This window comes from Salvelinus namaycush, unplaced genomic scaffold (assembly GCF_016432855.1).
Source record: "Salvelinus namaycush isolate Seneca unplaced genomic scaffold, SaNama_1.0 Scaffold91, whole genome shotgun sequence".
NCBI classification, from domain to species: Eukaryota; Metazoa; Chordata; class Actinopteri; order Salmoniformes; family Salmonidae; genus Salvelinus; species Salvelinus namaycush.
Window position 1 is genome coordinate 195001 of NW_024061653.1, and position 12252 is coordinate 207252.

Consider the following 12252-nt stretch of genomic DNA (forward strand, 5'->3'; position numbering starts at 1 on the left):
TAGGTTATGAATGTGTTATAAAGTCCTTGTGTAGTGCCCTTCAAGGAAAATGTTCCCTGCATGAATTTCTGTCCTTGAAAACTATTTGACTCAGACAAACACAGATTTCAATATTTCTGCTGTCGATTTGACTACATTACTGGCCTGAAACAACGGCACATTACTTCCAGAGAAAAAGACAGTTTAGCCCATTAGCCTGCTGCCAAAGCCTCACCAAGGGGGAAATAACGGATTATTTGGAAGCACTATCACTTCTGGTTCTCTTATTCCTCATTTCAATCCAGGGGGACACCTGGGGTATATGGCTCTGTATGCTGACTGCTTCAATTATTGTTTCTGAATAAAAGAAGGTGATTCATGCAGTTCAGCTAGCTACCAGAGCTTGTTGGGTCAGTTCAGCTAGCTACCAGAGCTTGTTGGGTCAGTTCAGCTAGCTACCAGAGCTTGTCGGATCAGTTCAGCTAGCTACCAGAGCTTGTTGGGTCAGTTCAGCTAGCTACCAGAGCTTGTTGATCAGTTTAATTAGCTACCAGAGCTTGTTGGGTCAGTTCAGCTAGCTACCAGAGCTTGTTGGTCAGTTCAGCTAGCTACCAGAGCTTGTTGGGTCAGTTCAGCTAGCTACCAGAGCTTGTTGGGTCAGTTCAGCTAGCTACAAGAGCTTGTTGATCAGTTTAGCTAGCTACAAGAGCTTGTTGATCAGTTCAGCTAGCTACAAGAGCTTGTTGATCAGTTCAGCTAGCTACCAGAGCTTGTTGGGTCAGTTCAGCTAGCTACCAGAGCTTGTCGAGTCAGTTCAGCTAGCTACCAGAGCTTGTTGGGTCAGTTCAGCTAGCTACCAGAGCTTTTTGGTCAGTTCAGCTAGCTACCAGAGCTTGTCGGGTCAGTTCAGCTAGCTACCAGAGCTTGTTGGGTCTGTTCAGCTAGCTACCAGAGCTTGTTGGGTCTGTTCAGCTAGCTACCAGAGCTTGTTGGTCAGTTCAGCAAGCTACCAGAGCTTGTCAGGTCAGTTCAGCCAGCTACCAGAGCTTGTCGGGTCAGTTCAGCTAGCTACCAGAGCTTGTCAGGTCAGTTCAGCTAGCTACCAGAGCTTGTCGAGTCAGTTCAGCTAGCTACCAGAGCTTGTTGGTCAGTTCAGCTAAGCTACCAGAGCTTGTCGGGTCAGTTCAGCTAGCTACCAGAGCTTGTCGAGTCAGTTCAGCTAGCTACCAGAGCTTGTTGGGTCAGTTCAGCTAGCTACCAGAGCTTGTTGGTCAGTTCAGCTAGCTACCAGAGCTTGTCGGGTCAGTTTAGCTAGCTACCAGAGCTTGTTGGGTCTTTTCAGCTAGCTACCAGAGCTTGTTGGATCTGTTCAGCTAGCTACCAAAGCCTGTTGGGTCTGTTCAGCTAGCTACCAGAGCTTGTTGGGTCAGTTCAGCTAGCTACCAAAGCCTGATGGGTCTGTTCAGCTAGCTACCAGAGCTTGTCGGGTCAGTTCAGCTAGCTACCAGAGCTTGTCGGATCAGTTCAGCTAGCTACCAGAGCTTGTCGGATCAGTTCAGCTAGCTACCAGAGCTTGTTGGGTCAGTTCAGCTAGCTACCAGAGCTTGTCTGGTCCATTCAGCTAGCTACCAGAGTTTGTCGGGTCAGTTCAGCCAGCTACCAGAGCGTGTTGGTCAGTTCAGCTAGCTACCAGAGCTTGTCGGGTCAGTTTAGCTAGCTACCAGAGCTTGTCGGGTCAGTTCAGCTAGCTACTAGAGCTTGTTGGATCAGTTCAGCTAACTACCAGAGCTTGTCGGGTCCATTCAACTAGCTACCAGAGCTTGTTGGGTCAGTTCAGCTAGCTACCAGAGCTTGTCGGGTCAGTTCAGCTAGCTACCAGAGCTTGTTGGGTCTGTTCAGCTAGCTACCAGAGCTTGTCGGGTCAGTTCAGCTAGCTACCAGAGCTTGTTTGTCAGTTCAGCTAGCTACCAGAGCTTGTTTGGTCAGTTCATCTAGCTACCAGAGCTTTTTGGTCAGTTCAGCTAGCTACAAGAGCTTGTTGGGTCTGTTCAGCTAGCTACAAGAGCTTGTTGGGTCAGTTCAGCTAGCTACCAGAGCTTGTTGGTCAGTTCAGCTAGCTACAAGAGCTTGTTGGGTCAGTTCAGCTAGCTACCAGAGTTTGTTGGGTCAGTTCAGCTAGCTACCAGAGCTTGTCAGGTTAGAAATGGTAAATTAAAACGGTTTGGAATAATGTCTTGCCCTCTTGTCTGATCCTTGAGAAAACTGCCAACCCTACACTTAGTCATGACACATCTTAATGTGGACTACGTCTGACTAAATGTCAGAGAGCTGCTCGCATGAATTTCTGATTAGCCGATGGGGGTGAAACCTTTTACATGACTTTGTGCCTAAATGTAATTTCAGAGACACTTTCCTCCACATAGAAGAATGGCTCCTAAAATTCCCTGCAAATCAACAGATGTAAAAACACTAACATTAGTTTGACAGCTGCTGTTGAACACAGGGATATCTACACACAGTAGACACACACAGAAGATGGGTCTCTTCTCCACAATTCAGAAGGTAATACATCACAAATCATCAAGAATAACCAATGACTGTCTTGTGTAGGGGAATGTTGTTTTTATGTGAAAATACTGAATGTCACCTTCTGCCAAAAAACGCAACAACTGTCAACAGTGTAAGACGTCATAACATTCTAAAGACCCCAGAAGAGCAAAGTACATCAACTGGACCAACATCCCAAAAATATTGGGTACCAGACTAAGTATGCAAAAATCTAGGCAACATTTCATCAATTCAACTACTGTAACAGCCTACATCGAGATAAATATGTCTTGCAGTATAATTGTACAGATACTGCAATATATATACAAATATACCACTAACCTTGACCTTCAAGCAAACACACTGAACCCTGGAGACACAAACCAGAATCTACAATTCCCTAATCTCCATAACATGCAAAACTACAGAAGTACATCACTGTCAATCATTTCAGGAGTTGTGGTGAAATGACTTATCATTATATGGGAAGAGATGGATAACATAGACAACACTTCTGCAAAACACCGTGACATGCACAAAGAGAAGAAAGCATCATCAGATAATAGATGTCTAACAATAATAATAATAATAATAATAATACATTAAATAATAATATTAAGTAATAAGAATATAACCAAATAGACTAGTTAAAAGGTTAAACTAAACAGTAACAAAAACATTGGTTTGATGGTCAATTCAAAGCAAGCACAACAATGCACACATAGAAAAATGAAGGGTGAAGGAGAAAGACGTTATAACAAGTAAAGTAATAATGCTGCAGCTATTACTACCTGGACAGGGGACAGTGTTATTGCAAACCCTTGACTCTCTTAAAGGGCCGCTGCAGTGAGTTCCGTACGGTGAACCACATGTTCTTGTTCGCACCTGCGACCCTTGGCCGCATGAAACTGAGCATGAGCTCCACTGGGACCACTCCTCTGCACCAGATTCACCTGTGTAGAGGGAGAAGGGTGACACCAGTTAAATGCAGCAACACGGTCACATGATCAGCCCAGGGGGTGGGGCTACAGGGGGCAGGGCTATACTGGGGTGGAGCTTTGTGCTGGGGTGGGGTTTCAAGGTAGAGCAATCGGGGAGGAGTTATTCGAAACCCGAAGCTACGTTAATGGGGAGGGATATTAACCTAGTTAACTTTAATATTTAACTAAATAGACATGTTTTACCTTTATGTGATCTTTGATAAATGATTAATAAGAGAGAAGACCACGACTCTGTTTGTCATTGGCCCCATATCTCTTGATCCAGTTCCTTTGACTTCCCATTCATCATTTTGTAAGTGTTGTTGTATTGTGATTGCAGGGAACAAGAACCTTTATGACTAGTAATTGGTCAAAAAGCTGTTTGTTCAAAAACCTTGTCTGGCTCCCCTGAACGGAGTCTCAAGTAGAAAAAAAAATTCTTATTGTGTCATAGTAAAGTACAAATGGTTTGGAGGAACTGTACAGATGCATCATAGTAAAGTACAAATGGTTTGGAGGAACTGTACAGATGCATCATAGTAAAGTCCCAAATGGTTTGGAGGAACTGTACAGATGGATCATAGTAAAGTTCCAAATGGTTTGGAGGAACTGTACAGATGCATCATAGTAAAGTACAAATTGATTGGAGGAACTGTACAGATGCATCATAGTAAAGTACAAATGGTTTGGAGGAACTGTACAGATGCATCATAGTAAAGTCCCAAATGGTTTGGAGGAACTGTACAGATGGATCATAGTAAAGTCCCAAATGGTTTGGAGGAACTCTACAGATGGATCATAGTAAAGTCCAAATGGTTTGGAGGAACTGTACAGATGGATCATAGTAAAGTCCAAATGGTTTGGAGGAACTGTACAGATGGATCATAATTGACACTAAGCATTTGTCAGATTTAGTCTGAAGCACATTTATTCAAAGATCACAGCAAAGCTCCACATCACAGGCCCCAGTGTTACTTCTGATCACAATAAGGGATTTGGCCATTTACCTGACTAAAAGGTGTAACATCATTTCATCTTCATCTTTCATACTGACACATGCATCAATAAAACCAAATCAAATGTTTCAAAAAGCTCTATAAAATGTAAAAGAACATGGTTGCATGCAAGAAGGACATCTACTGGTGAAATAAAAGTTGAATGGAGAGTTAGTTAAGGAGAAGTCTAGTGTGGATCCCACAGCAGTGTTACATCACTACAGTCTACACTGCAGTTTCCAAGACAACCAGAGAGGATCTAACTCCAACCCATATTAATTAGTGTTTGATCACAATTTATGAAAACTTTTTTTTTTTGTTGCCAGTTTATATGTTTCATAAGAGTACTAGGGAAACGAGAGAGAAGAAAAACTCCCCTTTTCATTTTATTCAGAAGATCACAGCTTGTTGCATGGAGCTTGTTGCATGGAAGTAACATTCACAGTGCCAGTTTGCATTGGGTTCATAAAATACTCTTTTTCCAAACAGCAGAATGTGACAAAAGGTCTGCTGGTGTGTCACACTCCTGTTATGACATATTTTAACTGTTGATACTGAATATTTAAATGTACACTGGTCACCTGTCTCTAGAACCATACAGTTAGATAAAAAGGTTGTTTCTAGAACCTAAAAGGATTCTTCGACTGTCCCCATATGAGAACCCTTTGAAGAACCCTTTTTGGTTCCAGGTAGAAACCTTTCGACAGAGGGTTTTACATGGAACTCAAAAGGGCTCTACCTGGAACCAAAAAGGGTTATCCTATGGGGACAGCCAAAGAACCCTTTTGGAAACCTTCTTTCTAGGAGTGTATACAAAGTATACCAGTTTAATTCTTAGAGGTACAACTTCATACACTGATTGTATATAAACACATGTGGAGTGAATTTGCTTATGTGTGTGCCGTTAGGTGGTAATTCCCAATAACAAAAGCATTGCCTTATTGACAGAGAATGTCAACAATGCATCAGTATGTCCTGGGTGAGGCCTTTCAATGCAAAAATATGATCACGTCACAAATCCAAAAGCCATGAAATGCTGAATAAATTGAATAAATGCTAACATTGGTTACGCTAGCACCCTTGGCATTGAGCTAAGTAGGTAGGGTGAATAGAACAATCCAAGATAGCTTAGTTGTGTGTTAGAAAGCAAGAAGACAACATTCAAATATTTTGATTACAGTTTAAGATGTACGTGTGATGTTCAATTTCAACGAGGCTTTATTTGCATAAGAGATTTGGAAATTTCAGCTCTGAATACATTTATATGTAATTGAAATCTTATGAAGATTTCCCTCTGTATTGTGTCACTAAGCCTGCAGTATAATAGGACTGATATAGATTGATTCAACCCAATAGGGATATACTGTAAACCCTATTATATATAATTGGTCTGATCAGAATTATAATAGACTTTGAAAGGTGGATCAATTGGTAAGATGAAGCAGTACAGGGAGAGTCAATTAGACAATCTAAGAATGGAAGAACTGAAGAGCAAAGTGATGGGGTCCATAAGAGATAAATAACACACTCCCACAGCGTGTTGGAATGGAGACATGCTGTTAGGATTTAGTAAACAACAAAGTGGATTTGCAAATTAAAATGAAAGTAAGGCAGGTGTGTTGATTAATGTCACAGATTTAAAAGTAACATCAAATGAGGTGAAATTGGGTTAAAAAAAATTAAAAGCGAAACAAACAATTAACGGAACCCAGAAACATGTATTTTTTTTTAAACGAAATTAGAAAGAAAAAGGGAAAAAAAGAGAAAAAAAAGAATTGTCTTTATCGCAGTCCATTTGGATTGAGCCTAGAAACCCTCTATATGGAACTGGAGAAGCAATAACGATGCTTTTCAATTAATTTATATCCTTCTGCAATTTTAGAATGGATACAATCATCACTATATTTTAGTATATTCGACTGGTTTAAGTTAAGATTTTTGTTTATCTTACATTAAACATTATTTATCAAACCCATTTTTTATTCAGTATGCGTTTCACTCTTGCCGAAGGCAGTAGGAGTTGTCGATGAAGGACATTTTTCAAATGTTATTAAGCACACTTTTAAGGATATTATTAACTGTGACAAGGCACAATTTTACCTACCCTTTAATATTTGAGAAACGAGTAATGCACTTGCCAACTCGCTGTGTAACAACAAATGAACAGAGACCCAGGGAGCCCAATTATAGTTGTTATTCTAAGTAAATACTCAAAGGGAACAGGAACATTTGTCTAGTGGGTTTTAATGTGAATAGCAACAGAAGAAGGAGGAGGTGGTAGGAGGTTAAGAAATACAGAAACATTGTCACCTAAAAGGTGCAGCACAAGAGAGAGCATGCAAGTAAGTGACTTAGATGAAATTAAGTTTATAGTTAACAAAATAAAAGGTGAAAGAAACATAACTATTGTATTACCAGTTTGTGCCATAAATTTAGCAGATTCAGCTTGCTCCTGCAGGGCCTTTGTGTCAAAGACTGATCTGGGCCGCTGACTTTTTACAGTATGTTCGCCGATCATTCCATATTCTAGAGACAGAATAGAGGTTCAATGAAAGCTAGGCTTTAACAGTAGGAATCTTCCAGAGACAAAAAAAAAAATGTTTTACAAACTGTTTTTCAAAGATAGATGCGTAGTAGAAAAACTGCAGTACTGTACATGGCTAGAAACAAAGATCATACAAGATTAAATATGTAGATGTATATTTAACTTGTCATTTTTACTTTAAAGCATAAGAAGGAACAATGCATCGTATTTATAACGAACGTGGGGTGAGTTGGGAGTAGTATTAATTGACTTTAAAAGCACAGCTTAAGACACATAGCATACATGCAAATATAATAAGCCCACATCGGATTTAATAAGACACTATTACTTCCCATAGTCCCTCAAGCCCCACTCCCTCCCTCCCAATCCCTACCACCCCCAAACCACCCCCCAAGAAAAAACCGAAACAAAATGAAAGTAAAAATGTGTAAGCTATCTGGAAGCCACAGAGGAAGGGGTCAGGGTCATGAACATAACATGATACTATTGATCCACAGTTTCTTTAACAGATTACAGACATTTTGTTTTTGTAATTAGTTGAGCTCAGTAGAATATTGTCCATCCCAAATGGCACCCTATTCCCTACATAGTTCCCTATGGGCCCTGGTCAATAGTGGTGCACTATGTAGGTGATAGGGTGTCATTTTGGACACAGCCTTTGAGTCTGGGAAATCACTTTATAATAATTTAACATCATAAGTTCTATTAAATGACAAATGTATTCTGAGCTGTCTGATTATAATTGTTACTCCCTTTGTTGTTGTCCATTAATACATGGGTGATGCGACATGTTTGGCCGCATAGATTTTTAGTCCCGGTGAAGGGGTGTAACAAATTTCGCAAACAAATGTCATTTTTTATTCAAAAACTTAACTAGCATGCCGACGCAAAGATAGAGTATGTGTTTTCTTCAATCCGTTTGGAGTAGTATGCACTGCAGGGATACGTGTTACACAACAGATACCTCACATGGCAGGTGTGTGTTAGTACTGTGGAGTAAACCATACATACAACATCGTCTGTGAGGATGTTTGGAGTCATATTTTCTGGAGGAGTGAGGATGTTTGGAGTCATATTGTCTGGAGTAGTGAGGATGTTTGGAGTCATATTGTCTGGAGGAGTGAGGATGTTTGGGGTCATATCGTCTGGAGTAGTGAGGATGTTTGGGGTCATATTGTCTGGAGTAGTGAGGATGTTTGGGGTCATATTGTCTGGAGTAGTGAGGATGTTTGGAGTCCTATTGTCTGGAGTAGTGAGGATGTTTGGGGTCATATCGTCTGGAGTAATGAGGATGTTTGGGGTCATATTGTCTGGAGGAGTGAGGATGTTTGGGGTCATATTGTATGGAGGAGTGAGGATGTTTGGGGTCATATTGTCTGGAGTAGTGAGGATGTTTGGGGTCATATTGTCTGCATTCTCAGATCTGATGCTGTGTTTCTCCCAGTAGGTAATGTACTGTATGTGTGATGAGTATGGGTGGGCAGTGTCAAAGAGGAGAGAGCACACTGACTGGAACTAAGTACCAGTACAACACAGCCATGCTTTTGATACTAATCGGGATTCACAACAGAACTAGCATTAATCCAAAACCAAGAACCACTGAGTATTGAAAAACCAATATAAAGAACCCCTTTCAGACTACTAGGCCGAGCCAAGCTGAGCTGCACTGTGCTGGCCTGGTTACTCATCCTGGTTACTCATCCTGGTTACTCATCCTGGTTACTCATCCTGGTTTCTCATCCTGGTTTCTCATCCTGGTTTCTCATCCTGGTTACTCTTCCTGGTTACTCATCCTGGTTACTCATCCTGGTTACTCATCCTGCCATCTCCATAGCTGATGGAACCGTGCTGGAACGGACAATGTGAGGGGGAAATACCAGAGCCAGCACAGTAAGGTTCAGGCACTGTGAAAGAGTATAGGTTTCCATATCTGGTTCACACTGCTGTTCTGATGAGACGGCCATTAGTACACGTTGTACTGAAACCAGTCATTGGCAGAAGGTAACCTGGAGAGTTAATAACCGGGACGTGACTGTTATCACGATGATTAATGATCACCGCCATACACCAGGACATGTCACATACATAATGTATATGTTCCTGATGTCTCAATGCTGTCTTAAATGGTCTCTGACACATTTGTAAAGAAGCAGGAAGGAACATCGATGGGGAATGTTGCCCTTGACTTGAACCAAGTGGGTGAAACAGCTTGATGTGGGTGTATGTTTTCCCCGGCAGCTTGACTGCATCCTCCTGTTCCAACCTGTTTGATTCAATTTCAATAAACACATTATAAAGTCTGACTAATCGTGGGTTGCTAAGGGTTTCCTGGACTACATCCATCATCTTTAAAGACATCTAGAATATTAAGGCACCTTGAGGTAACGTTCTAGACTGAACACATTCTTCTTCAACAGGTTATACTAAAGGACATTGTTAATACAATTAAATCAAAGTTATTTCACTAGCACTTCAGCATAACCTCATTTTTAGAACGAGGACTCGATTATATCATTCAATTCACTTGTAATAAACCCCAAAATCACACAACACTTGGGGAAAATCCTCACAATGAACTATTGACTTGGAGAAAATGAGTTCGTAAATAACTACTTTCAGTGTTCTTATATTTTAAGTTCCTGATCTCTGTCTTTAGTACTTTGTGTATCATGTCAATCAGGAACAAAACATGATGATGTATTTTTACTGTCTCACATTTGTTCCTTGTGACGGCTTTTTGTGCTGGAACATTCTGTTAATATGATGACGAGTAGAGGAAACAACACTACACAAGCTGTGTGTGTGTGTGTGTGTGTGTGTGTGTGTGTGTGTGTGTGTGTGTGTGTGTGTGTGTGTGTGTGTGTGTGTGTGTGTGTGTGTGTGTGTGTGTGTGTGTGTGTGTGTGTGTGTGTGTGTATGTGTGTGTGAGCTCCAATGCCTCGTCAAAACCACATCACATCAATGGTTTTCAAAGAGTCTGGGTACGATGGACTGAACCACATCTCAGGAGAAGGAGATGGTCCCCACACACAATGAACTGAGTTACCTCTGGTGATGAATGGTGATAGTCACTATCTAGATTAAAGTCTGACCAGACCAGGCCAGACACCTAGCTATCGGAACATTGTCCCAGATACTTGATGGGAATGGATCGACCTCTCTCTCTCTCTCTCTCTCTCTCTCTCTCTCTCTCTCTCTCTCTCTCTCTCTCTCTCTCTCTCTCTCTCTCTCTCTCTCTCTCTCTCTCTCTCTCTCTCTCTCTCTCTCTCTCTCTCTCTCTCTCTCTCTCTCTCTCTCTCTCTCTCTCTCTCTCTCTCTCTCTCTCTCTCTCCCTCCCTCCCCCTCTCTCTCTCTCTCTGCGCCTTACTCAGACAATAACCCTATCCCGAAAAAGCAATGGACTGAGCCATCTTTTGCTCCCGCAGCTTACAGATGATGATGTGTTGCTTGTAGATTTATACGCTATTATATATTGTGAAAGGCTAGCAGTGCATCAATACAGTCCAGGTAGGTAGGGGAGAGCGAGTGGAGCAGAGCGGAGCAGAACACAAAGCCAAAACAGGGTACCATGGAAATGTGGTGCAGCATAAGCACAGTGAGGTAGAATTGAAGAGCAGGCGCTGCACAGTAGTCAAGGTCCAAGATATTCAAAAGGCTATTCAAAAAAACATGACATCGATGCCTGTGCTTAAAGGGCTGGATCAGACAAATTACAATTTGAACTCGTTTTATGGATAACTACCAAATCATCTGTGGATCTGCAGTACGGGGTCAGCGGCCCAAAATATGGCTTAGTAGTGTATTTAACATTATCATTGTTGCATGGAAACGGATGGGAGTGGATGGATTTTTCTGTTAGCATTCTTCAGGTAGCTCACCTACATCGACTCACTTCAAACCGTGTTGTACAGCAACGTGCTGCCATTTTAAGGTTGTATGTATTTACACCATTTTCAACAGTATCGCTATTAGCTAGGGGTCAAAGTACTTTGAAAAGAAGCAGGTTTGTTATTGACAGCGGTGGCATATACTGTACAATGGTAGAGAAATCATTATACGCCTACATAGATTTCTAGTCCCAAAGTCAGTAATGACTGAATAGCATGTTGACATCTTAACATCCACTTCAGAAGACAATACATCCACGAGCCAAGAGCCAGCAAAAGAGAAGTATTGTCATGAAGAAAAGAAAAACGCTCACACAGAGATGGTGATGGCTGGGAATGCTATTAGCTAAAATAATCCACTTAAATCTGTCTTCAATATTGCACAGCAGACCTGGGTTCAAGTACTATTTGAAAACATTTCAGACATTTCATCTCTGTTTGACTGAGTTGGCCTGGCTTAATAGACCAACAGAATAGTCCCAAAACTGCAAACCTCATCCACCTAGCCCCTAAAGGCAAAGGCAAATGCTGAAAGTATTTTTGAAAGATTTCGAATAGTATTTCAACCCAGGTCTGCTGTACAATAAGTAATCCGTTACCTGATTTCACATGCAAATCCCTAGTAGCAACCGAAGGTTAACCTCAATGACACGAACAGACTGGCAAAGCATGGTGTGTTTCCCAAATGGCAACCTATTCCCTATATAGTGCAGTTCTTTTGACCAGAGCCCTTTGGTACACTAAATAGAGAAAAGGGTCCCATTTGGGACACGGCCATGGTTTACAGTCCTGAAGATGGTACAGCACAACATTACAGTTGTTACTGTCTGCGTCCATTAATAGTAGAGGTAAGAGGAGAGACGGAAGAAGTGCTGACCAGGGGATATGTTTATGGTGGCTCTCAGTCAGGATCTTATAATGTAGGTGTGACTGTGCTATGAAGATACATCTGTACTGTATACAGGGAGATGATTGGGTGGCATTCAAGGAAAACCCCTCACTTTTAATATTGCAGATAGGTTGTGGCTTCCATCAATTGTCTGAATCATTTCCAATCCCCCATATATTTTGGGGGGTAAATATACATTTCATATATATATATATATATATATATGTGTTTTTTAAAAAATATCTTTTGCTTTATTATTTTCCCCTAACTCTACCACCCCTCCCCTAATGGGGAGGAAACTAATGGACAACAACACTTAGGCTTCTACTTCCTGCTTATACATACTATATACATTTTACAGACACAGTATATTTTACATTAGTTATCTTTTGTTTGTTTTTAGTCCCATCCTTCAACTACCCTCAACCCT

General features: G+C 41.2%; 1 protein-coding gene across 1 annotated transcript in view; it reads right to left on the reverse strand.

The window, feature by feature from the left end:
- Nucleotides 1-7020, reverse strand: part of LOC120043428 (adhesion G protein-coupled receptor B3-like) — a 119787-nt gene extending 112767 nt beyond the window's left edge. The window contains exons 1-2 of the mRNA XM_038988009.1: nt 6917-7020; nt 3318-3479 (exon numbers count right to left, since the gene is read on the reverse strand). Coding sequence (XP_038843937.1) covers nt 3318-3479; nt 6917-7019 — 265 coding nt within the window. The 5' untranslated portion in view covers nt 7020. The remainder of the gene's footprint in view (nt 1-3317; nt 3480-6916) is intronic.
- Between the last annotated feature and the right edge of the window lie 5232 nt (nt 7021-12252).